The sequence below is a fragment of the Nomascus leucogenys genome, chromosome 13 (assembly GCF_006542625.1).
Source record: "Nomascus leucogenys isolate Asia chromosome 13, Asia_NLE_v1, whole genome shotgun sequence".
Classification (NCBI taxonomy): Eukaryota; Metazoa; Chordata; class Mammalia; order Primates; family Hylobatidae; genus Nomascus; species Nomascus leucogenys.
The window spans coordinates 66,673,362-66,697,901 of record NC_044393.1 but is presented as its reverse complement, the minus strand read 5'-3'; the positions used below and the strand labels follow the sequence as shown (position 1 = coordinate 66,697,901).

The 24,540-nt window shown below is 35.9% G+C and overlaps 1 protein-coding gene across 1 annotated transcript in view; it reads right to left on the bottom strand.

The window, feature by feature from the left end:
* CFTR (CF transmembrane conductance regulator) overlaps positions 1-24,540 on the bottom strand; it is a 185,195-nt gene that overhangs the window by 58,958 nt on the left and 101,697 nt on the right. The window contains exons 12-18 of the mRNA XM_003261240.2: positions 21,741-21,835; positions 19,123-19,209; positions 16,892-17,615; positions 14,175-14,303; positions 6,327-6,364; positions 5,414-5,664; positions 2,460-2,539 (exon numbers count right to left, since the gene is read on the bottom strand). Of these exons, the coding sequence (XP_003261288.2) occupies positions 2,460-2,539; positions 5,414-5,664; positions 6,327-6,364; positions 14,175-14,303; positions 16,892-17,615; positions 19,123-19,209; positions 21,741-21,835 (1,404 nt within the window). The remainder of the gene's footprint in view (positions 1-2,459; positions 2,540-5,413; positions 5,665-6,326; positions 6,365-14,174; positions 14,304-16,891; positions 17,616-19,122; positions 19,210-21,740; positions 21,836-24,540) is intronic.

Genomic DNA, 24,540 nt, shown 5'->3' with positions numbered 1-24,540 from the left:
CACTATACAGTGCTCTAATCCAGAAAGCAAATTTGTCAGAACATTGTCAAAGTTAGAAAATAGAATGAAGATGATATGAGATATCAAAATACTCAAACTCAAAGAAGCAAAGAACAGAACCATGAGTAACAGGATGGGGAGAGAGGGAAATGGGGAGTTACTAATCAACAGGTATAAAATTTCAGTAGTGCAAAATGAATAAGTTCCAGAGATCTGCTGTGCAACATTTTACCCATGGTGAACAATATTGTATTTGACACATAAAAATCTGTTAAGAGGGTAAATCTCATGTTAAGTGGACTTGCCACAGTAAAATTCAAATTTTAAAAAGAGAAAAATAATAGAAAATAGAGTGAACAGAGACTTTATTTTAAAAAAAGAAAATTTATAGGTACGCTTTATTTTGTGCAACAGATCTGCTTCTGAAATGTCATTAATAGAATGAAATTTCATTTGTTTGAAATTAAGTATAATCAGAGGTATAACATAAGTATAACCAGAGGAGCTCACCATTTAAAGGACCCCCGTGATTAATTATTTAACAAAATCAAAATTAACCAAATTTGTACTGTATTTGGATTGTCATATATTATGCTTCCTTAATATGAGACTCTCTTACAAATAAAATAGGTAAATTAATATAAAAGACCTCTGCCTAATCACTTGTGAAACAGCAACAAATGAATCTTAGCATTAAAAGTTGAACAGGGCATGGTGCAGTGGCTCACACCTATAATTCCAGCTCTTTAAGAGGCTGAGGCAGGTGGATCACTTGGGGTCAGGAGTTCAGGACTTCAAGAGCAGCCTGGCCAATGTGGTGAAACCCCATGTCTAGTAATAATACAAAAATTATCCAGGCATGGTGATGGGCGCGGGTAATCCCAGCTACTCTGGAGGCTGACGCAAAAGAATTGCCTGAACCCAGGAGGCAGAGGTTGCAGTCAGCCAAGATTGCATCACTGCACTCCAGCCTGGGCAACAGAGTGAGACTCTGTCTCAATTAAAAAAAATTTGAGCAGAAATGATTCAAATTGGTGTAAAAGAAAAAAATTGAGAGCCATCACATATGTCAAAAATGTTAATTTATAAAATGCATATTTAAAAATTAACTCTTCCAGAGGAGTTCTGAAGTAAGCCTCAAATAATTATGAAGAGGCACCACTGGCAAACACTTTCACAATCAAGTTAAGAGGTTCACATTCCAGTTTTTATCTGATGTAATAATATTATATTTGGGACCAGTTATTTACACTCTTAACATGAAAAACAAATATCAGCATTTAGTGACACAGGACATGTTTCTTTGAATGCATGAATTCAACGCATGGATTTAAATATTCCATCAGCTGCTTCTAAGTTATATCTTTAAACAGAACAACTGAAGGATATCCAAAATGCCAAAGTTCACTTGGAACTGTAAATATATTTGTTTGTGTCAATCATTTCAGATGAGGCAAACTGACAGTCTGGTTTTTCTGCACCTGCCAATGTTGGTTATATATACACACTTATGTGATAATCCTTCTTTTGTTTTATATGTTCAATCAAATACAGTATTACTATTTTGCAGGGGTGGGGAAAGAGCAAGAGGGGACAATGACTCATCCCAATATGGGCAGCATCCTATTCCAACTGTTTCTCTAAGGAGATCACTGAGACTGTGGCATTTGCTCGCTGGAGCTTGACCTGAACCAGTCAGGAAGCTCAGGAAGCTGTGCTTAAACCTGGTCCAACAACCACAGCTTACAACACTCCTTATATCCTGTCACTTATGGAGACCTAATGTCCCAAGGTCACTTTCATCTCCTCCACTCCCCTTTTCTTCTCCACTCTCACCACCAGTCAGTCACCCCAACCCAAATAGTCAGCCTCTGAACCAGCCTGCCCTGGAGGCCTATTCACATCTATCACTCAGGGACAGCCCTCATAAAACCCTAGATTTTTCTTTCCCCTCTCTTTTGTTCAAAAACTTATCTTTGCTTCTGTCCCTTCCTTATGGTCCTTACTGTGGGGGAATGGGCTAGCTAATCTGTGCCAAAGTGTTCACGGGTGAGGCTAGTTTCAAGTGTAACCCACCCAGGGAATCCATCTTCATTCTAATACAGGCCTTTTGGGGGGAGGTTGGCTTCCATCAAATAGTGATGCCAATGCCAAAATGTCACACTTTGTGGCCAGTGATTTCGGGAAAGATGGTCCTTTGTGCCTCTCAAATCACTCCCAAGTAGACAGCTATTACATCTAAATATGGGATTGCCTCAGGTTTGGGCCAGGTAAACAGTTCTGACTTACTATTGAATTTACTAAACTTATGTCTATTTTGAAGGCTTTGGATAATTACAAAATTAATGCAATAGACAGGACTTCAAATCTCAATCAAATAAAAAATGAAAACAATCACATTTGCTTTTGTTATTTTTTTAATAATACAGACATACTTAACAGTACTTATTTTTACATACCTGGATGAAGTCAAATATGGTAAGAGGTAGAAGATCATCCAAAATTGCTATATCTTTGGAGAATCTATTAAGAATCCCACCTATAATATACAAGATGACAAATTCCTCAAAATACAGTAATTTTTTAAAGATATATCAATATATTCAATATTAAATTTGGATAACAGTAGATGCATTCAGAACCCAAATAAGAATTAGCAAATAGAATCAGATAAAGACTTAGAAATTTTCATTTCTTTCCAAACATTCTAAATAATTATGTGTTCAAGTTATTGTCTTGTACTTTAAAACCTTTTAAAAAGTTTCAGATTCCTGTAAGATTCAAGTAACAACCAATGTCTCTGAAATAGCTTTTACTATAAATTATGTCAGGAATAGGTGGGTACTCATCCTGCTATTACAATCTTATTTTTGCAACCTTGCATTTAATGACAACTTAACTGTTGTCATCATTTCCCTTCCATTTGTATTCCATAACATAGGGGTCTCCTTCTCCTCTAACTTCCATATCTTTTTGACATACCTCTTCCGAAACCCTGGCTACTCTCTCTCCCTGCCTGCCACACTGTCTTGTCCTCCTTTGTCATACTCTCTTTCTGCCCTCTTCGCGGACAATCTACATTTCAACCTGTCATCTGAATCACGGATTTACATTTGTAAGGTTGATAACTTGTTGCTTCAATTAAAAAAGGTTATATACAAGTGTCCACTATGTACCAGGCACAATGCTAGGCACTGAAATAACAGGTGAATAAGCCATGCTCCTTGCCCTTGAGGAATTCATTGTCTAGACAGGAATTAAGCAAACAGTTAGATAAAGTGTAACATAATACTGTACAAATAAAATGATATTGAACCTTATCATTTACCCCCCATAAACTGCAGGATAAAGTCCAAAATTCCTAGTTTAATATTTAATGCCTTTCATAATTTGGCCTCAACCCACCTACCTAGTACAAGCTTCCTCTGCTCAAATATCCTGTTTCAGCCAAACTGGTCTATTCTTCAAACACACTCTACACTTTCCTACCTCCCTGCTTTCCCCATGCGGTTCCCTCCACCTGAAACCCCTTTCCCCTCAGCTCTCATTGTCAAAATCTATGTTTTCTCCCTTTCTCAACTCAAATGCCCCTGCTGCAAGAAAGCATCAGTGTTTCCTCCAGCTGGGATTAATCTCTTCCTCCTCTGGACATACTTAATACATCTTGTTTGCACCTCTGTTATAATGACATTATGCATGTCTTATATCACAGGAACTTATAAACATATCTTAACTCTTTTTCTAGGTTATAAATTGCTAGAGGTCAGTGGGTTCATGCCACATTTATTTTGTATCACCCATACCCCAAGCAAAAAGGCCTTATATGTAGGAATTATTTAATACATATTTATTAATACATTCTTTAGCATATTTAATTAAACATATTTGTATCTTTTCATAATAATCAAAAATTGAAAACAATAGCCATTGATATTTATATACAGTGTTTAGAAAATGAAATTTGCTTTGGTAGAAAGAAAAAACCATCCTGGTGCTTATTATATTTCAAATGGTTTGTAACCAACTATGAATAGCGTTAAAGGGAATGAGGATCTTGGAAAAGAAGAGGTGGAATGGCCAGTGCACCCTCTGTGGGAACAACACCCCATAAAAGGGAACCATGGGGAACTTATATTGATTTCCCATTGGCTATGTAGCAGGCAAGTAAATTTCATTCTCACAAAGATCTTCTGAAATATTCTTTTCCCCACTTAACAGGTGAGGAGGCCAAGGCTCAGAAGAGTCACTTGCCCATGATCACTGCTCTTATAGCACCAACTCAGAGCTCAGGTAATGCTCATGTTCTTTCCACTGTGCCTCATGGCTCATGTCTGACTCTTCTAGAAATGTAAATCTCCTGCCTTCTCTGGGTCTCAGATTTCCATGAAAAATAAAATCAACGGATCAAGTTAATTGGACATCTTGAGTCTAAAATCCTTAGCTCCAAAACAGAGGATGGTGATGAGTATATCCAAATGAGGCAAGATTTCTGCGACACACATGGGCTTCAGAATAAATATCGAGATCTTCCTACATGCTAATAACACTGAAATTTTGTAACCCAGAAAATATGATGGGTTTTTCTTATCTTGAGTTTTTTAGATTTCTGAAAATTTTAGTCTTAGAATTTATTCCTTGCTTTATATCAAATGTTTTTGTGTCAACTCCTCCTCTCACCTGTGACCTCCTCCAGGGCAAGAACTGTGCCTTACTCATCTTTTCATACCATAAATGCCTCAACAGAGAAAGTGTTCACACGTTGCTATGAAAAAACTTGGGGAAATCCTTATTAACCTCAGTCTTTAAGTGCAAATTTGTCTAATGAGGAATCAACATAATTTATTTCTTTCAAAGTACCTTATTAGTTTTTAAAATTTTTAGTACCTTTATTCTACTACTCTGACTTTCTATTACTTCAAATATGATGATATAAAAATAGTTTTAAAATGCATTTGGGATTCCCCCCTACCATATAACTTTGAGCATGAAATTAAATTATTCTACCCCATCAAAAGACTTAATCAATAGAAAAAATATATTTTCCTTGCTCACTTCAAATCTCCTGCCCTTTTGAGCAATACTATATATTGGCAACAAGATGCCCAGAAGAGAGCTAGACCAAATATTTGAAAACAGAGGTATGACTGACCCATAAGGGACTTCTTGTGCTGCTACAGTCCCACCAACATCACATTCTTACAAACCAAGCTACTCTATCTAACACAGAAATATTAGGAGCAACAATATATGATGACCTATAATATCTGAGATATGTGCATGCCAGTCCAAAGGAGGTTCAACAAAGGGCAGATGCCTCTGTGCAAAAGCCAGCACTGCCATTAGGAAACCAACAAAACCACAGGCCCTATTGATGGTGGATCAGCAGTTTCATTTCTTAGACCTAGTAAAGTACCTGCTTTCAACGTGTTGAGGGTTGACATAGGTGCTTGAAGAACAGAATGTAACATTTTGTGGTGTAAAATTTTCGACACTGTGATCAGAGTATGCACCAGTGGTAGACCTCTGAAGAATCCCATAGCAAGCAAAGTGTCGGCTACTCCCACGTAAATGTAAAACACATAATACGAACTGGTGCTGGTGATAATCACTGCATAGCTGTTATTTCTACTATGAGTACTATTCCCTTTGTCTTGAAGAGGAGTGCTGTAAAGCAAAAGGGAAATTGTTATTTGGCAGCCAAAGTTACTTACTGAATTTCCAATACATGTAAATGGAACTAAACTTGAGTCTAAAGAAATACAATATATTGCATTAGAAGAGCACACACCTTTAACCTCAAAATCGTACTATTATTGCAAGAAAATAGATGTTTTCTCACTATTGATATTGAGTTGTTCTTTATTAAATTAAAATATTTGAAGAAAACCCTAAATATGTAATGTTATTTCAAATACTTTTATTGTGTTTCACAGAAACTGAACAGAACTATATTCTTTAGAAACTGCAGGAGCTGCACATGCTCACAATTTATTCATTTTATTTTATTTTATTTTAGATATAGGATCTCGCTATATTGTCCAGGCTGGAGTGCAGTGGCTATTCACAATGATACAACACTACAGCCCTGAACGCCTGGGCTCAAGTGATCTTCCTGCATCAGCCTGTGGAGGAGCTAGGACTACAGGCATGTGTCACCTCACCCAACTAATGGTCATCATTTAAACAAAAAACCTTATTTTTCCACTACCATAATGCTTGGGAGAAATGAAACAAAGTGGATTTCAATACATACAAACATAGTGGATTACAATATTTAATCAACAGAAATAAAACACAATCTACCCAATAAGATATGGAATACTCACTTTCCAAGTAGCCACAGCACAACCAAAGAAGCAGCCACCTGGAATGGAACAAGACACAGTTGATTTTTTTTCTAACATCTTCACCTATTCCTCCCATGCCCACATCTAAATTCACATCACACCATTTGATGTGTGTACCAATATCAATGTACACACAATTTCATCTTCCTTTGCTTTGTGTTCCTGGGTCCAGCAGCTGTACTAGTTGTTCTAAGTACTATTATTTGTGATGAGACCACATTAAGTTAATGAAATTCAAATTTCACTGAAGTAAATTCTTTGCCATTTCTCTCCTTTATTCAACAGAAACTATTGAACCTCACAAGAAAGCCAAGATCACAGCTGAATGTTTTAAATAATAAACATTTTTTAAAGAAACTAATCTCAGCCTGCTGGCAGATAATTAATCTGTTTATTTGCTATAAATAATTTCATTTGCCATTCAATGACTATAGGGGACTAATACCTGTGAAATCAATTAATTATTGGAAAAGGTGAGATTAATATTAATGGAAATGAATTACGAGTTTCAGGCCAGGCACAGTGGCTCACACTTGTAATACCAGCACTTTTGGAGGCCAAGGCAGTCAGATCACTTGAGGCCAGGAGTTTCAGGCCAGCCTGGCCAATGTGGCAAAACTCGTCTCTACTAGAAATACCAAAAAAATATTAGCCAGGCCTGGTGGCGTACACCTGTGATCCCAACTACTCAGGTGGCCGAGGCACCAGAATTGCTTGAACCCAGAAGGTAGAGGTTGCAGTGAGCCAAGATCACACCACTGCTGCACTCCAGACTGGATGACAGAGTGAGATTGTCTTAAAAAAAAAAAAAAAAAAGTTTCAACAGTGTAAAAAGTCACAGTTTACGAATAAAGATAAGGTACATTCAGGTTAAAACATATTATTGGTACTAGGACTACGTAGACTCTCTATAGCTTTCTCAAGGTGGAAACATTTGGCTGAGGAACAAATGTACTGCACCATATATAAACAAACAAAAAACCTTTATAAACAACTGTGATTTTTGTAGTTCTTTTTGTATTTAGATCATTTGTGCTCTGTTCTGTTTCAATTTGGCATTCCATTCTCATAAACCGTGTAGAGAAATTTAATCTTGTGTTGATACTATCACAATTGGAATATTAGAAATGACACTGAAATTATACAATTAGCCAAATAATACCTTTACCACAGAATGAAATAGAAAAAACAAACAGTTGTGAGTAAAACAATTTGGAAATGAAGGCAGAATAAAAATAAAATAGGAGAGAAACAAATATGCTTGGAATAAGATATCGATAAGTCTTATTTTATACCTGAATTTGCCTTAAATATTTAACAGTACTTAAGTATATATAAAAAAAACCTTACGGGGAACACTTAAATTAAGAAATTATGTTAGGAAGTACTATACTTTAATGAGGTATATAAGTTTTAGTTAAATTCACATATCAGATAGTATAATGATGAAAAATCTAATGGCATTTTTCTCACCTTCCTACTTTTCTTCATTGTACACAGAGCTTCTATGCACTGTATCAGTAAAAACTATCCTTGTTTCCTTGAAATTCAAGTTAATTCAAAATGAAAAGACACCCAGAAATAATCTAGCTATTTCAAAAGTCTTTGTTCTAGCATAAAAGTGTATTTCCTAAGAATAATCGAATTACTCAGGATCCTAGATAAGGGTGTACATTCTAAGTCACTCTTTATTTGGCTATTATTATGTCTTGTTATTATATTTCCCCTTTGTTCTAACTAGAGGAGTGTTAATAATGTTGGCATTGCCAACATTCTTTGAAGGTGAGTAAATCTCAGAAATAATTATAATATTTACTAATGGAACAATAACCAAAGCAATGTTCAAAGACTGGTCTAGTCATCATAATATAAATTTCCTCGCTGTTTCCACGTAGAACAACCAACCTAAACAGCTTATATTGATTAGAACAAAATATTTTCAAGGACTTAACATACTACTTTTAAAAAATATTTGGTGTATATAGAAGCAATTGAGTAAGCAAGTTCTGTCATTTCCTTTCCAAAATGTTTTGAGGTTATAAAGTTTATGCAGTTTATGATAGAGTGACAGTCGTAGGTGATTATGGTAAAAAGGAAAAATATTTTTATTTTCCATTTTCTCAGGGCTTTAAGAATCATTCCATACCACATAGAAAACAGTGTGCTTAATAGCCAGATTTCAATGCTTCACAAGTCAAATGACACCCTAAAACATAAACCAACTGTCATAAAGCTGCCCTAAAATAATTACTATTAGTCAATAGCAGCAGTGGTGTTATGGGAATATACTACATATCTACTGTACTAATAATGTAAAGCCGCTCAGGGATTTCTAATCAACAAACAGAAGGGAAGTCATAAAGAAACAGGATACAGCAGTTCTATCACATATTCTTAACAATCATAGAATGAAAGCATTAAACAGGATCTTCAGATATTCCAGTCAACAACAAGACTCTCCAGTTGTTTTCAAAAGAACCAGGAAACTGCTTCCTAATGTATTATTTTCATTTCTTCTCCATCTAGTCAATGATGCAGTGCCAAGCCGGGGTTCTAAGAATTAACATAATAGAATTTTTTTGCATATTTATTTGGTGCTAATATCTAAGAACTTACAGAAGATACTGCCCTATAGTAGGGAAAATGTTACAAAATACAAAAGTAGAGTCACTCTCTTTCCAAAATGATAAGTGCTAACAAACTGAATAGACCAAATTAATTTTTTTTTCAGTTTAATAGCTTTGAAGAAATTTTTTAAAAGACTACATATTTCATATTGCAAAAGGGAAGCATATTTTACCTAACCTATAAAAAACATAAATCTAAATGGAAATATGACCCTTAGGAAAACTAAAAATAGACAAATCACTTACATCAAGGAAGAAATGTATCTTAACCTTTCTTTAGGTTCTCTGCTCATGAGTATAAGGCTCTCAATTGGATTTAAAAGAACTAAACTGTCATCCTGGATTAGGAGTTGTACCAGAATGTGACATGCCCACGAGACATTTCAATGGTAATGAGAAATGGGCACCCTGGTATCATAAAGGAGCTTAGTCTAAAAGAAAAACTATGTAAATTTTGATTTAAAGAAGGCAATAGAATTGTGAACACTGGTGAATGAATTGTTTAGTTGTATAATGGTACACATACTTTTAAAAAATTACTATTTTTCTACTATCACCAAGTTTTTATTATTCAAAATTTTGAGAGCCAGTTAGCTGGCAAGGTCTAGAGGATATTGGCCAAAAATATTCATCATATATTATATTATTTCTTTCCCAGAAAAGGGCAATATCAATTGTTTTGTCCACTAAAAGGTAATTTTTTGCAATAATTGTGACAGTTCAATAAATAATAGATATTTATATGGTATTTATAATCTCTGTTGTAATTTAGTTTCTTTCCCTAAAGGACCACTGTTTTCTTGGTTTAGTGAGCTAATAATATTATACATATGTGAAGCAGATCAACAATTAATTAAGTATATACCATTTTAAAGGTGCATAAGTTCAGGAACTCCATGGAGCTGCATGAGACAAAGGTCCTATAAATTTACAGAAATCACTACCACATTCAGATAAGTTGAAGACAATCAAGTAATGTGATCTTTCAAGGCAGAGGTTCAAATCATTAACAATTATAAAGGCTTGGTTAAGATTAAATGGGCAAAGACTGAGTTTTATTCACATTTATGTTGGTCATTTGGCATGACTGGCAGACATTAATGTGGTAAATTTTAAATACATTTTAATACAATATTTATTACTCATGTAAAAATAATAAATTACCCAATCTCGTATTTTTGTTAAAGTATAAAAGGAATTATTAAAATTTTCATTATATTGCTGTTATGAACTTGTTCACCTCGTAGTATCTCAAGCTTTGTAATAATGAGAATTAAGGATATTAATGATAACAGCAACAAACTTTGATCATTATGCGGCAAGCCCTACATTAAGTGTTTTATAATCATGATGTATTTTAAACCGCAAAATGGCCTATGTAGCTGTACTATTAAAATCTCCATTGTATAAATGAGAAAATGGGCCCAACGAGTTTAACTAACTTGCTCAGTTTCATGGTGTTAATAGAAGAGTTAGAATTTACACCCTGAGTAGTCAGAGTCCAGAGTTGGCACTATGCTACACTGCATCTTGCATCAAGCCTCCATTTGGTTTGTTTATTTACAATGGCAGGGAAAATAACATGTATTACCACATTAAGAGATCAAATGGAAACAAATGGTTTATTGGTACAGTAGCATACACAAATTTTTGGTACGTATGTTTAGGTATTCCTTGACCATTCAGATGTTACTGGACCATGGTGGAGGGATCAGATGTTACTGGACCATGGTGGAGTGATGATAGTTTACAAATATCATCAAGCCTTCTTAATTGAGGTTAGCAACAGCCCAATAGGAAAAATGTATAGTTGTAAGTTTGGGTCTCAGTTATTTATACAATTTATACTTCCTTAGGAGAGGTGGTTCTTTTTCTGGGTCATTTATTCTCTGAAGGTAGCATGGGCCTTAAGTTTAGATTTAGGTTTTGTATTAGGACATACCCAGGGGTGTCCTCTGGAATAAATATCTGCAGTAATCATTCACAAGCTGAATCCAAGCCACAGATGTGTTTTGTTGTGCCCATACGGTGTTCATTCGTTTGTTTTTATTTAATCAACTACCCATATTTTAAAATAGGAAATAATTACTCCAAAAAAGCTGGATCTCTGTCTTATCCTGATACATAAAAAGATCTGGGAAACCTGATCCCCAATTCCCTCATGGGAAGGCCTTAGCTGGTGCTGAGTGACAGCTGCCTTCTATAGATAACTGAAGAACAAATGCTCTCCATTCAGCCTCCCAGCCACATCACCCACATCACCCACTGATGCTTCCTGCCAGGCCCTTTTAAGCATTTATGTGGCTGCTCGTGATCCAGAGAAAAGTCTCATCCACTGCTTCAGGCACCTCTTGTGTCGATGAGGATCTGAACTTGTGGTGTACCATGCAATTTTCATTCTGCACCCCCCCACCTTGTTTTTTTTCAACTTGGTGATGTGAAGAACAGTAGAGGCTTGGTAAAGAAACCACAATGGGGACATTGAAGACAACAAAATTTCTGTAAGCAAGTGTGTGATTTGAATCTCTAAAATGGTTGTCTAAAATGAATGCTAAGCCACTAATATATATTAATCTCATTTTGTGAAGAAATCGTCATTTAAACAGTAATTGCCTGCATATTTAATAATAAAATAGCTAGAGCAGCTGTGTCCAACCTTTTGAATCAGAGGACAATTTTGCTTATCTGTGGTGGCAGATATCACAAAGATTATGCATGCACTTTTTTCTTTTCTTTTTTTTTTTAGCTCATCTGCTATAGTAAGTGTATTGTATGTGTGGCCCAAGACAACTCTTTTCTTCTTCCTATGTGGCCCAGGGAAGCCACAAGGTTGGACACCCATTTTCTGGAGTCAAATTGTGTCCAGAATTGGTGGGCTCTTGGTCTCACTGACTTCAAGAATGAAGCTGCGGACCCTCATGGTGAGTGTTACAGTTCTTAAAGGTGGCATGTCCGGAGTTTGTTCCTTCTGATGTTCCGATGTGTTCGGAGTTTCTTCCTTCTGGTGGGTTCGTGGTCTCGCTGGCTTCAGGAGTGAAGCTGCAGACCTTTGCAGTGAGTGTTATAGCTCATAAAGGCAATGGGGACCCAAAGAGTGAGCAGCAGCAAAATTTATTGCAAAGAGCAAAAGAGCAAAGCTTCCACGGACCCAAGCGGGTTGCCCCTGCTGGCTCAGGCAGCCTTTTATTCTCTTATCTGGCCCCACCCATATCCTGCTGATTGGTCCATTTTACAGAGAGCCGATTGGTTTTACAGAGAGCTGATTGGTCCGTTTTGACAGGGTGCTGATTGGTGCATTTACAATCCCTGAGCTAAACACAAAAGTTCTCCACCTCTCCATTAGATTAGCTAGATACAAAGTGTTGATTGGTGTATTTACAAACCCTGAGCTAGATACAGAGTGCTGATTGGTGTATTTACAAACCTTGAGCTAGATACAGAGTGCCGATTGGTGTATTTACAATCCCTTAGCTAGACATAAAGGTTCTCCAAGTCCCCACCAGATTTAACTAGATACAGAGTGCCAATTGGTGCATTCACAAACCCTGAGCTAGACACAGGGTGCTGATTGGTGTGTTTACAAACCTTGAGCTAGATACAGAGTGCTGATTGGTGTATTTACAATCCCTTAGCTAGACATAAAGATTCTCCAAGTCCCCACCAGACTCACGAGCCCAGCTGGCTTCACCCAGTGGATTCCGCACCAGGACTGCAGGTGGAGCTGCCTGCCAGTCCCACGCTGTGCGCCTGCACTCCTCAGCCCTTCAGCGGTCTATGGGACTGGGCGTCGTGGAGCAGGGGGTGGTGCTGGTTGGGAGGCTTGGGCCATGCAGGAGCCCACTGTGGTGGGGGGTGGTGGGGGAGGCTCAGGCATGGCGGGCTGCAGGTCCTGAGCCCTGCCCCACGGGGAGACAGCTAAGGCCCGGCGAGAAATCGAGCACAGCAGCTGCTGGCCCAGGTGCTAAGCCCCTCACTGCCCGTGGCTGGCGGGGCCGGCCAGCCAGCCGCTCCGAGTGCGGGGCCTGCCAAGCCCACACCCACCCGGAACTCGCGCTGGCCCACAAACACACGTGCAGCCCCGGTTCCCGCCGGCGCCTCTCCCTCCACACCTCCCTGCAAGCTGAGGGAGCCGGCTCAGGCCTTGGCCAGCCCAGAATGGGGCTCCCGTGGTGCAGTGCAGGGCTGAAGGGCTCCCCAAGTGCAGCCAGAGTGGGCACCAAGGCCAAGGAGGCCCCAAGAGCCAGCGAGGGCTGCGGGGGCTGCCAGCACACTGTCACCTCTCCAAATGAATTCAAAATTTAGTACAGATTTGCTTTCAATGTTTTTGTTGTTGTTGTTTATTTATTTACTTATTTATTTATTTAGAGATAGGGTCTCTCTCTGGCACCCAGGCTGGAATGCAATGGCACAATCACAGCTCAAGGCAGCCTTGACCTCCCAGGCTCAAGCGATTCTCCCACCTCAGCCTCCTTAGTAAATGGTAGCATACAGGCACACACCACCATACCCAGCTAATTTTTAAATTTTTTTGTAGATACAGTGTCTCACTGTGTTGCCCAGGCTGGTCTTGAACCCTGGGCTCAAGCAATCCTCCGCTCTCAGTCTCCTAAAATTCTGGGATTACAGGCATGAACCACCATATCTGGCCTTTAATTTCAATCCAAATAAAAGCCTTCTACTTTCAGTTTTTTAATCTCTTAACATTTATTATAAAATCTATTAAAAACTCTTATCTTTATATTTAAACATATTTTATATGTAATATGAAATAATAAAATATCAACAGTGATTCTAATTGTTTAATTTCAATCCAAATAAAAGCCTTCTACTTTGAGCTTTTGAATCTCTTAACATTTATTATTAAAAATCTATTAAAAACTCTTCTTATATTTATATTTAAATATATTTTATATGTAATATGAAATAATAAAATATTAATAGTGGTTCTAATTGTTGATTTTTCAGAAGCTAAGAACTATATGAATCTATACCATTATATACTGTAAAATCAAAAATATATGTAATATATACATATATACATATACATATAGTTATATATGTGTGTATATTGCATACTTATACATTTATACATATATGTATATACACATATTTATATGTGTGTGCATATATATGTATACATCCCCAAACTATCTTAATTTAACTTTAAATCCAGTAATACTTTACAATAGAACATTCTTACCTCTGCCAGAAAAATTACTAAGCACCAAATTAGCACAAAAATTAAGCTCTTGTGGACAGTAATATATCGAAGGTATGTGTTCCATGTAGTCACTGCTGGTATGCTCTCCATATCATCAAAAAAGCACTCCTGAATAAAAGAATTATGGCTATTACAATAAGACAGTACAGTTTCAGGCCACCATTGTGGTTTTATTTTTAATATATGAAAATAATAGTATTACTTGAATATAAATGTATTTTAACAAATATAAATCATTATAAATGCCATGTATGATGTCATTCTATAGCCAGAATAATGTCTACTGGAGCAACACAGCTTTATTAAAAATGAGAAACACCGTAATTTTTCAAAATTCTAAAAATGTATCACTGATTATATAACTGTATTATTATTGGACAATTTTACCATTAAAGGCTTAACAGTGGCATACATTTTATCAAATGAATGATACCATCTAAATGAAGTTTCCCAGAACTCTCTTTGATTTAACCTGTTTCTTCAGGGGTCCATGGACAAGTACAGTTCAGTATACTTCTAGCTATAAAGATCTTCCAATAGACTGAAAGCCCATTTGTGTTTGAACATTTCTTAGTAACTTAGGACTCTCTCTCTTTCCAGCTGTGATTTAAATTACATAATTCTCATCCTAGGCATATTCCTCTAGAAATCTTTGTCCTTTGGCATACAGATACATTTCAAAAATTTGAAAAAGAGAGATTCCACATAGTCCAAAGGAAAAAGATAGTTTTGTTTCTCACAAAATCAACAAAACTCATGGGAAAGCACTATGAATCACAAAGAAGGGCTCATATGGAATTGGGATATAGTGCACTGGTTAGGAGTATGCATTTTTTGAGTCAGACAGATCTGGATTTGAACCCAACCTCCACCATTAACATCCTAGGAGTCGCTTGAATTCAAGCATGTTGTGGAACTTCCCTGAACTTTAGTTTCCTTATCTGCAAATGTGAAAAATTTTAAATACCTTCCAGGGTAGTTGTGGGGACTAAATATATGCCACCTAGCACTAGATGCAATCCATAAATAGAAACTATTATTAGTCAAGGATATCATTCTTTACAACTAAATTTTTAGGCTCAGGATTGAGAAACTCATTTAGATTGATATTAAACTATATAGATGGGCTGGGCGCAGTGGCTCAGGCTGGACATGGTGGCTCACGCCTGTAATCCCAGCACTTTGGGAGGCTGAGGTGGGCGGATCACAAGGTCAGGAGTTCAAGACCAGCCTGGCCAACATGATGAAACCCCTTCTCTACTAAAGATACAAAAATTAGCTCAGCGTAGTGGCGCATGCCTGTAATCTCAGCTACTCAGGAGGCTGAGGCAGGAGATTCGCTTGAACCCAGGAAGCAGAGGTTGCAGTGAGCCGAGGTTGCGCCATTGCACTCCAGCCTGGGTGACAGAGCGAGACTCCATCTCAAACAAACAAACACACACAAAAAAACACTATACAGATGAATTATCATTTAGGAAACCTTCGTAAAGTATAGAAATACTAAAATTACACACTTTAGGGATCTGTTTTATTCCCTCATTTTACAAAGAAGGAAACTTCCGCCTACAGATGTTAATGGCTTGTGTCTTGTCAAAGGTCACGTTATTCACAAATGATCTATACTATTAAACATATCAATTCATTACAACCCTGCCCATGGCTCATTTCATCCAAGGCATTAAGTTTTCTACTAAAACAACAAAAACTCTCCTTTTTATATTATTTCCTGTTCTAAAAATAAAATGCTTTTATTCTTAAAACCTAATATAACAAACTTTCTGTCTGAAGACTGGCACTAGTACATGTTAAGCTTCATATACATTCTCTAAAAGAAATCTTTTCAGAAACCCAATGTATAAAGCAAACTCACAAGATAAAAAAAGCCCACACTAGCTAAATTCAGGCAAGGCTGATATACAAACCAGAATGTGAGTTAGTCCTATCAAGAGGCTAAATATTTATATACCTTATATATGCTACTTCCATGCAGATTATTTTGTGAGCTATAAATAATGAAAGCTACTATTTATTTATACAGTTATTTATACTGCACCTCTTCCCACAGAGGGTTCAAGATGGTAATAAAGCAGATGCTTTCTAACTTATAGTCACAATTATCACTGGCTTAGTAAAGAACCGAAAACTAAATCCTTTCCCCTTTTTTTTTTTTTTTTTTTTTTTTTTGAGATGGAGTCTTACTCTTTCTCCCAGGCCAGAGTGCAGTGGCGGGATCTCGGCTCACTGCAAGCTCCGCCTCCTGGGTTCACGCCATTCTCCTGCCTCAGCCTCCCGAGTAGCTGGGACTACAGGCACCTGCCACCGCGCCCGGCTAGTTTTTTGTATTTTTAGTACAGACGGGGTTTCACCGTGTTAGCCAGGATGGTCTCAATCTCCTGACCTCGTGATCCGCCCGCCTCGGCCTCCCAAAGTGCTGGGATTACAGGCGTGAGCCACCGCGCCCCGCCCCAAATCCTTTCCCATTTTATGGGAAGAGATAAGTCCATTGCAAAAAGAAATCATTTGTTATTTTACATTTTAAAGTTGCTTGCATAATTAATGAACTTCATAATTTCTGAGTTTTAAGATACACCTTATCCTAATCCCATGATTTGAGTAAATTTTGTTACATGCTACATATTGCATTCTACTCAATTGCACTCTGTGGGGTGAAATACCCCCAAGCGATGTATACCTACCTTTAAGTCTTCTTCATTAATTTCTTCACTTATTTCCAAGCCAGTTTCTTGAGATAACCTTCTTGAATATATATCCAGTTCAGTCAAGTTTGCCTGAGGGGCCAGTGACACTTTTCGTGTGGATGCTGTTGTCTTTCGGTGAATGCTCTGACCTTGGTTAATTGAGTGTGTCATCAGGTTCAGAACAGACTGCCTCCTTCGTGCCTGAAGCGTGGGACCAGTGCTGATCACACTGATGTGAGGTAGTATCGCCTCTCCCTGCTCAGAATCTGGAACTAAGGACAGCCTTCTCTCTAAAGGCTCATCAGAATCCTCTTCGATGCCATTCATTTGTAAGGGAGTCTTTGGTACAATAGAAAATTTTCGTATAGAGTTGATTGGATTGAGAATAGAATTCTTCCTTTTTTCCCCAAACTCTCCAGTCTGTTTAAAAGATTGTTTTTTTGTTTCTGTCCAGGAGACAGGAGCATCTCCTTCTAATGAGAAACGGCGTAAGGTCTCAGTTAGGATTGAATTTCTTCTTTCTGCACTAAATTGGTCGAAAGAATCACATCCCATGAGTTTTGAGCTAAAGTCTGGCCGTAGATTTTGGAGTTCTGAAAATGTCCCATAAAAATAGCTGCTACCTTCGTGTAAAATTAATATTTTGTCAGCTTTCTTTAAATGTTCCATTTTAGAAGTGACCAAAATCCTAGTTTTGTTAGCCATCAGTTTACAGATACAGCTTTAAGATATAAAAAGATATAAATATCAATTTTATAAATTATTTTAGCATTTTAGCATTTAGTCTTGCATTTTAGCATTGTATTAATGTTTTATTGCATATAATCTCTATCATACAATTTTATTATATTTTAAATGATTCTATAAGTACTCCGTAGTAATTAAATTGGTACCTTGTGAATTCTGATAGCATGAAATAACATGCTATATTGAAAAGTTGCATGTTTACAGACCGAGAATGATATTAAATTTCCTATATTAAGTAGATATTTGACTTTGAGCAAATCATTTATCCTCTGGGTCTCTCAGTTTATTTATCTAGAAAATGAGGAACTTATTAGATGATCTTTAAGGTCCCTAGAGATTTGTACTTCATTTCTTTTAAATGTCAGAGCTTTACTGCTCTTTAAATTTTCTATTAATTTCTTTTTTACATTTTAGGTTGACCACCTATTTATTTCTCAAGTGTTTACATTAAGACTAATCTGTTTCACTAAAAATAAAACAGCAACAATAACAACTGAGAATTCTATAATTAATTTGACTCTCCTCAAATAAAATTTTAATCTATTCTAGAAGTAAATCCTGACTAGAATCATCTAAGAAATATCAGTTTTTTAGGCATTAAAATGTCATATATCATATAGAAAGATACATTGCTCTAGATTATACTGTAACACACTAACACAATACAAATGTAATAAAGTTTATATTGATAGAAGTTACTTTTCACAATCTCAGGGTTGAAAAGATAGTATCTTGGATATTAAATTTAACTAAATTCTAAGAAAGGTATTTCTAGGAATAACCCAGCCATTTTATATACATATACATCATTGCTTAAAATCTTTATTTTTAGAAGAGTATAATAACTGTTCTCCTAATAAACAACTTGATAGTCCGTTAAATCATTTTGAAACTTTGAAATCAAGCCATATAACTGACTGACTGTCTGTCTGTCTAGGGAATTTCATGTACATTAGACCCTAACGGGAGTTCCAAGGAAATATAAGTCCTGAGCTCTGTGTGATTGAGGAGATCTCCAAGGAAGTATTGAGGTAGATGAGTAGTCTAAGCATTCACCTACATTAAACCAGTAAAACACTTAGCATATGTATTTTCTTAAGAAGTTTACTATCTATGGAGAAGACAGAATAAAATACTAACACAAAAAGTGAATAAAAATGTTAAGTATAATAATCAATTAAAGTAATATATATCACAAGGCAATGATACTGCAAAAACTACATAGATAGCAATTGCTATAACAGTATAGCAATGGGAGAAACTGGTTTAGCATGAGGCGGTCAGAAAAGGTTTTAATGGAAGTAATCTTGAATCTTGGCCCGGTAGGGAAGATCAGATTTGAGTTAATACCATGCTACATTCTGCCATACCAACAATGGTGAACATATTTCTCAAGAGGTAAAATGCAATCTATGATGGGATAGTCTTTCTTTCTTGTATTTTAGCATGAGCATTATAAGTAAGGTATTCAAAGAACATACCTTTCAAATATTTCTTTTTCTGTTAAAACATCTAGGTATCCAAAAGGAGAGTCTAATAAATACAAATCAGCATCTTTGTATACTGCTCTAAAAAGAAAATGGAAATTAAATTACATTTCCTCACTATTTCCTTGTCTTTTAGTGTAGATGATTTGCCTTAAACAGTTCACTACGTGCATTACAATATGGTCACCACATCGATTCACTGAAATAACACTATTCTCAGAAGTGGTGCAGAAGTAGCACTTTTATACATGTTTTTACTAGGGCAGATTATTTTAAATGAGGAATAAAGGAATAAGTTGCAGAAGATTTTTATCACTTTTCACAACATTCTAAGAACTGCTGAAGTGGTTTTGCTAACTGTAAGTGGCATAAACTAGCAAAAGTCACAAACTGAATTGTACCATAGCATACACTTTAAAATATTGCCTTAAAAAAAACCTTTTAACAATAGTAGATAATTTAGAGGCAAGTACCATTCTATGTGCTCAAAATACAATGGCAAAAATTATACAGTTCCTGCCCTCAAAGATGTTGGGTTTTGGTGAGGACACCAAGAAGAAAATAAACTATTTCAAACTGTAAAATGTCAGAGACAGCTAATAAATTACATTACTTATGTGAAATTATTTTAAAAATGTTTTTCTAAGTGTTAACCACTATCAACAAATTGATAGCAGTGCTGCCACAACTGTATAATTGATACTGCATTTTGTTCCTTGTAGTTTCAGTCTCTATATCATATTCATAAAAGTTCCAAATAAGGAAAGTATGAGTAATTCACAACAAAATGTATATCCATATTATTTTACTATTTAGCTAAAATATGAAACTATAAGCAAGTAAAATCTACATTGAGTTGACCTTAGAACAGTAATAAAGATGAAGACACAGTTCCCATATTAATAGAAATGAGATAATTTCTTCATAACATTTAAATTTTTCAGGTATGATTGTTAGTAACCTTACTTATATCTCAAGTACATAGGATTCTGTGTTTATACATGTAATTGTTGGTACTTCTGTAAAAAACAAAATTGTATCAGCACACAATTAAGAAATTTTTAAAGCCAATTAAAAAATTTTTTTAAAAACCAACTGCAAAACTTTAAAAGTCTAAAACAACCTTTATAGTGCAATTTATTTTTGAAGACAGTACGCAAGAGCTACATAATGGATCCCATCAAAATGTACAGTTTCTTCCCCACACTCAGTTCTTAATGCTCTCCCTCACATCTATCACAAGCTTCTTATGAGATCAGAAATAAGAAATTCATCATCCAAAACTGGACAACACATTACACATTCTGATCAGAATAAGAATAGACAATTATTTTTAGTTCTTCAAAGTGTGTGCACCTTACAGCAAAACCAAATCTTAAACTGATAACACAAAGTCAATTCTATGTTGGATGTCTAGAAGCCATATACTCTATCTTATCTAAATTTGTGGAATGCTTAGAATAAGTCTTACTTTGGCTCACAGATAAAAATAATCAACTTCCATTTATTTAGAAGCCATTATCTTGTCTGTGAATTAACCATACCTATTGATTTATTACCTTACAGTGTATTTCCAAGATCAAAGCATGGTTTAATGTAAAGAATCAAAAGGACTTGGTTCAAATTGTGACTCTACCTAATTTTCCTGTGTGGCTTTTGGCAAGTTAACATCTAACAGCCTCAATTATCTTATGATCTCTTCTGCAAAGCAGGGAGAACAATTCTTACTTTGCAGAGCTGTAAGAGGATTACATACACACAAAAGCACACCCACAACTAGAATACTACCAGGCAATTGCAGGTGCTCAGTGAGGGTTAGTTTCCTGTCTCAGCTTTTGGAAAGCAACAGAAAGTAAGGGAAAGGAGCCAAAACATCAATGAGTCAATGTGATTTCTTGTTAACGACTTTGGCAACAAAGTGAGAAGAATTTTGTTCAGATAAAGCTTGAGAAACATTTGACATCAGAGTCACCAATAACTGTTTAAACTGAAAGTTACAGTTTAACTACAAAGCTCTCTCCTTGACATACATTATCTATATTTACATCTCTTTGACAGCTTTAAAATGCTTGGACCAAGAGTGTTTCTACTAAGGGACCTCCTCCCCCAACAATGTTAATGCATTTGTCCTGTTTATTTTAAATATTATAGATTTTAAGCCAAGTGACATCATCTGCCTTCCTATTTTGTTATGAAAATTATGATGAAAAATTTGAAAATGTATGTTTATCTATATCAAGAAGCCTAAAGCTGGTGTGTACATTGGAGTGGCAGGGTCTATGATGGAACTAACAGATATTTACATCTTCTCTTTCCAGTATTATGCAGAATCCTAGAGTTTTCCATTTGTAGTAAACTATACTATGAGGCAAACAAATATACAGACACCAAAATATGGGCACGGATTCCGAATAACCATAATCTCTACCAAATCTGGATATTATACCATTATTTATAGTTCTTAAATGTGATTCTTAACCCACTAGCTATAAAACCCCAGGATTTTTTCAATTCCAGAAACAGAATATAAAGCAATAGAGAAATGTCTGTAATTTTTTTACATGAATAACATTTACAGCAAATGCTTGCTAGACCAATAATTAGTTATTCACCTTGCTAAAGAAATTCTTGCTCGTTGACCTCCACTCAGTGTGATTCCACCTTCTCCAAGAACTATATTGTCTTTCTCTGCAAACTTGGAGATGTCCTATTACCAAAAATAGGAAATTAGAGAGTCACTTTTAGTATGCTCAATCTGAATTTGAAAGGCACATCTTCCTTCTAATGTAATCATATATCACACTATTGCTTTAACCACAGTTGAAATTTTGAACATTGCATCTCCATTATTTCAAATGCAATTTATTTAGTTAGTCAAAAACAACATTGCTGAAATTTTAGATGTAAATTTTTCTTTAATTTTTAAAATGTCGTGAATGATCATTAAATAATAATTATAAAATACCAAAAAGTAAAATATGTGTATATTTATGGGTATATAAATATGTGTAGATCATCCATAGGTCCATTTTACAAATTCAAATGTTATCAACATACTAAAATACACTTTTCTCCAATTTAAGTTCACTCTTTTCAAAAGAAATCTCCCAAAATGAACAAACCTCCTAACAAGAGAAACTAAGAGAACACTATTCACACCCCTGCAGGATCTAAGTATCTTCACTGGGCTTCCATGGGTCCAAGGCAATTTCTTTCCATACTTCTCTCACCTATCCTCCCAACTAAAACAGCTTTCTTCCTCATCCATCCTCAGCACCTCATTCTCACGACCTCTCTTCATTCATTCTGCCCCTCCTGTCATCCTTTCTCCCAGGAAATGAACATTTCTGTGGCAACAATCATTCTAGGCATTGTAAAAGAAGACTGGAATTTATGCGAAATAGTCCTTGACTCTTAGGCATTGTATGTCTAATTTAGAAGGTAAGTCATAATCCTGGAGAAAGCTAAATACTATCCCAAAGATTTAACTAACCATTTTAAGATAGTTTATAAAACAGTTCACAATTAATTGGCAAATTAATTTTGTACATAACAGAAGTATACAATAGATAGAATACCCTGGAGGCTTTCAAACAGATGGGATTTGGTCTGAGACTTGAAGAATATGAAGAGTTAGATAGGTAGTAAACTCTCATTAGCCTTAAAAAAAAAAAAAAGCCTCTCTCCCTTTTCTCCTCCCATCCTTCTACATTTGTTTCCACCTCTTCCTTCCTCCCCTCTACTAAAACTTCTCTTCCATAGGCTTCTTCCTTCTTCTTTCACAATCCAGAAATAATACAATATTATCTATATCTAAAGTGTCAAAATGGTTACTTCTGTTATTCATTTGTTTCATTTATCTACCATATGGACATAAATAGGACTTCACATTCAAAACTCCAAATGCACAAAGTAAATAGATTAATAAGTAGTCATTTATACTAAGAACCGTTTGGTGGTTCCTGTTGGCTGGAATCATGCCAGCTGCTGCCCTCAAGGAACTGTTGCTATCAACATTTCTGATCTAGAGTAACAAAAGGCCTGTGAAAAAAATGCTGACATGTTGGAGGAGATGTAGCAGGACTCAGTGGGCTCGGCTACTTAGGCGCTGCAGAAGTAAAATATAGAGAGGTCATTAATACCCATAAGCATTGCTTATGAGAAGGACCTTCAGTGGTTATGAGACATGTAAAACATAGCTCTTTGTTTCTTTCTACCTGGTCTAAATGAGCATGCTTTTGTTCAACTCATGAACTGGACCACATACCTAGGATTCCATCCAAATAACAAGAATTGCAGTAGATTTCACTCATAATTTAGAAGTTAGACTTCACACCTAATTTAGAAGGTAATAAGGTAATTTAGAGGTGTTCATGCAAGTGCTCCTTTAGCGAGGCTGAAGATTTCAGTTTTACAGCAATTACAAGACAGCTCATGTGTGTATTTCTTCTCTCCTGCCTCATATTTTTCCTTTTTCAAATCGTATTCTCTTTTTAAAAACTAAATCTGGTTGGGCATAGTGGCTCACTTATAATCCCAGCACTTCAGGATGCTGGGTGGGAGAAATGCTTGAGATTGGAAGTTTGAGACCAGCCTGGTCAACATAGCAAGACCCATCTCTACATTTTTTTTTTCTTTTAAATTAGCTGGGCGTGGTAGCATGCACCTGTAGCCCCAGCTACTCAGGAGGGTGAGGCAGGGGGATTGCTTGAACCCAGGAATTCGAGGCTACAGCGAGCTATGATCACACCACTGCACTGCAGCCTGGATGACAGAGCAAGACTCAATATCTAAAAAACAAAACAAAACAAAACAAACAAAAACCCCTTAAATCTTTTGGAGAAAAAAAGAGAATAAAGAGAATGGTTTGCTTTTGCCTTGTATGAATAGATTCACTGTAGGCTTTTGAAAAAGAGGCAAATTTTCTAATATATTATTAAAAAGCAGGAGGCTGCTAGAATTATTACAGTTTTCCATTTTTTTTCAAATTTGAACTCAACATTGTATTAATTAAATTGGTTAAAATTTCAAAGTATCTTTAAGTATTAAAAATAAGTAGTTATCTTGACAGTACGATTATAACACAGTTGACTATAGAAAATAGATTATTGATTTAGAGGGTATAGAATCCTAGCCCAGTGCAGTCAATTAATGAAGATTTATGGAAAGAAGGAAGAGAGACAGGGAAGGGAAGTTAATCAAATATTAAGTTAAAAATAAAGAAGTACATAGAAGAAAATAAATAAATATGTGCAGAGGAGAAAAAGAAAGAAAATTGGAAAAGCAAAAATTGCCAGAAGGAGAAGTAGATATCTATATATTAAAAAGTTAAAAAGATAATAGCGGGAAAAAAGGACAAGAATACTGAAGGGAACAGTAAGAAACAGATAGAAGATAAGGAACTACAGTCTA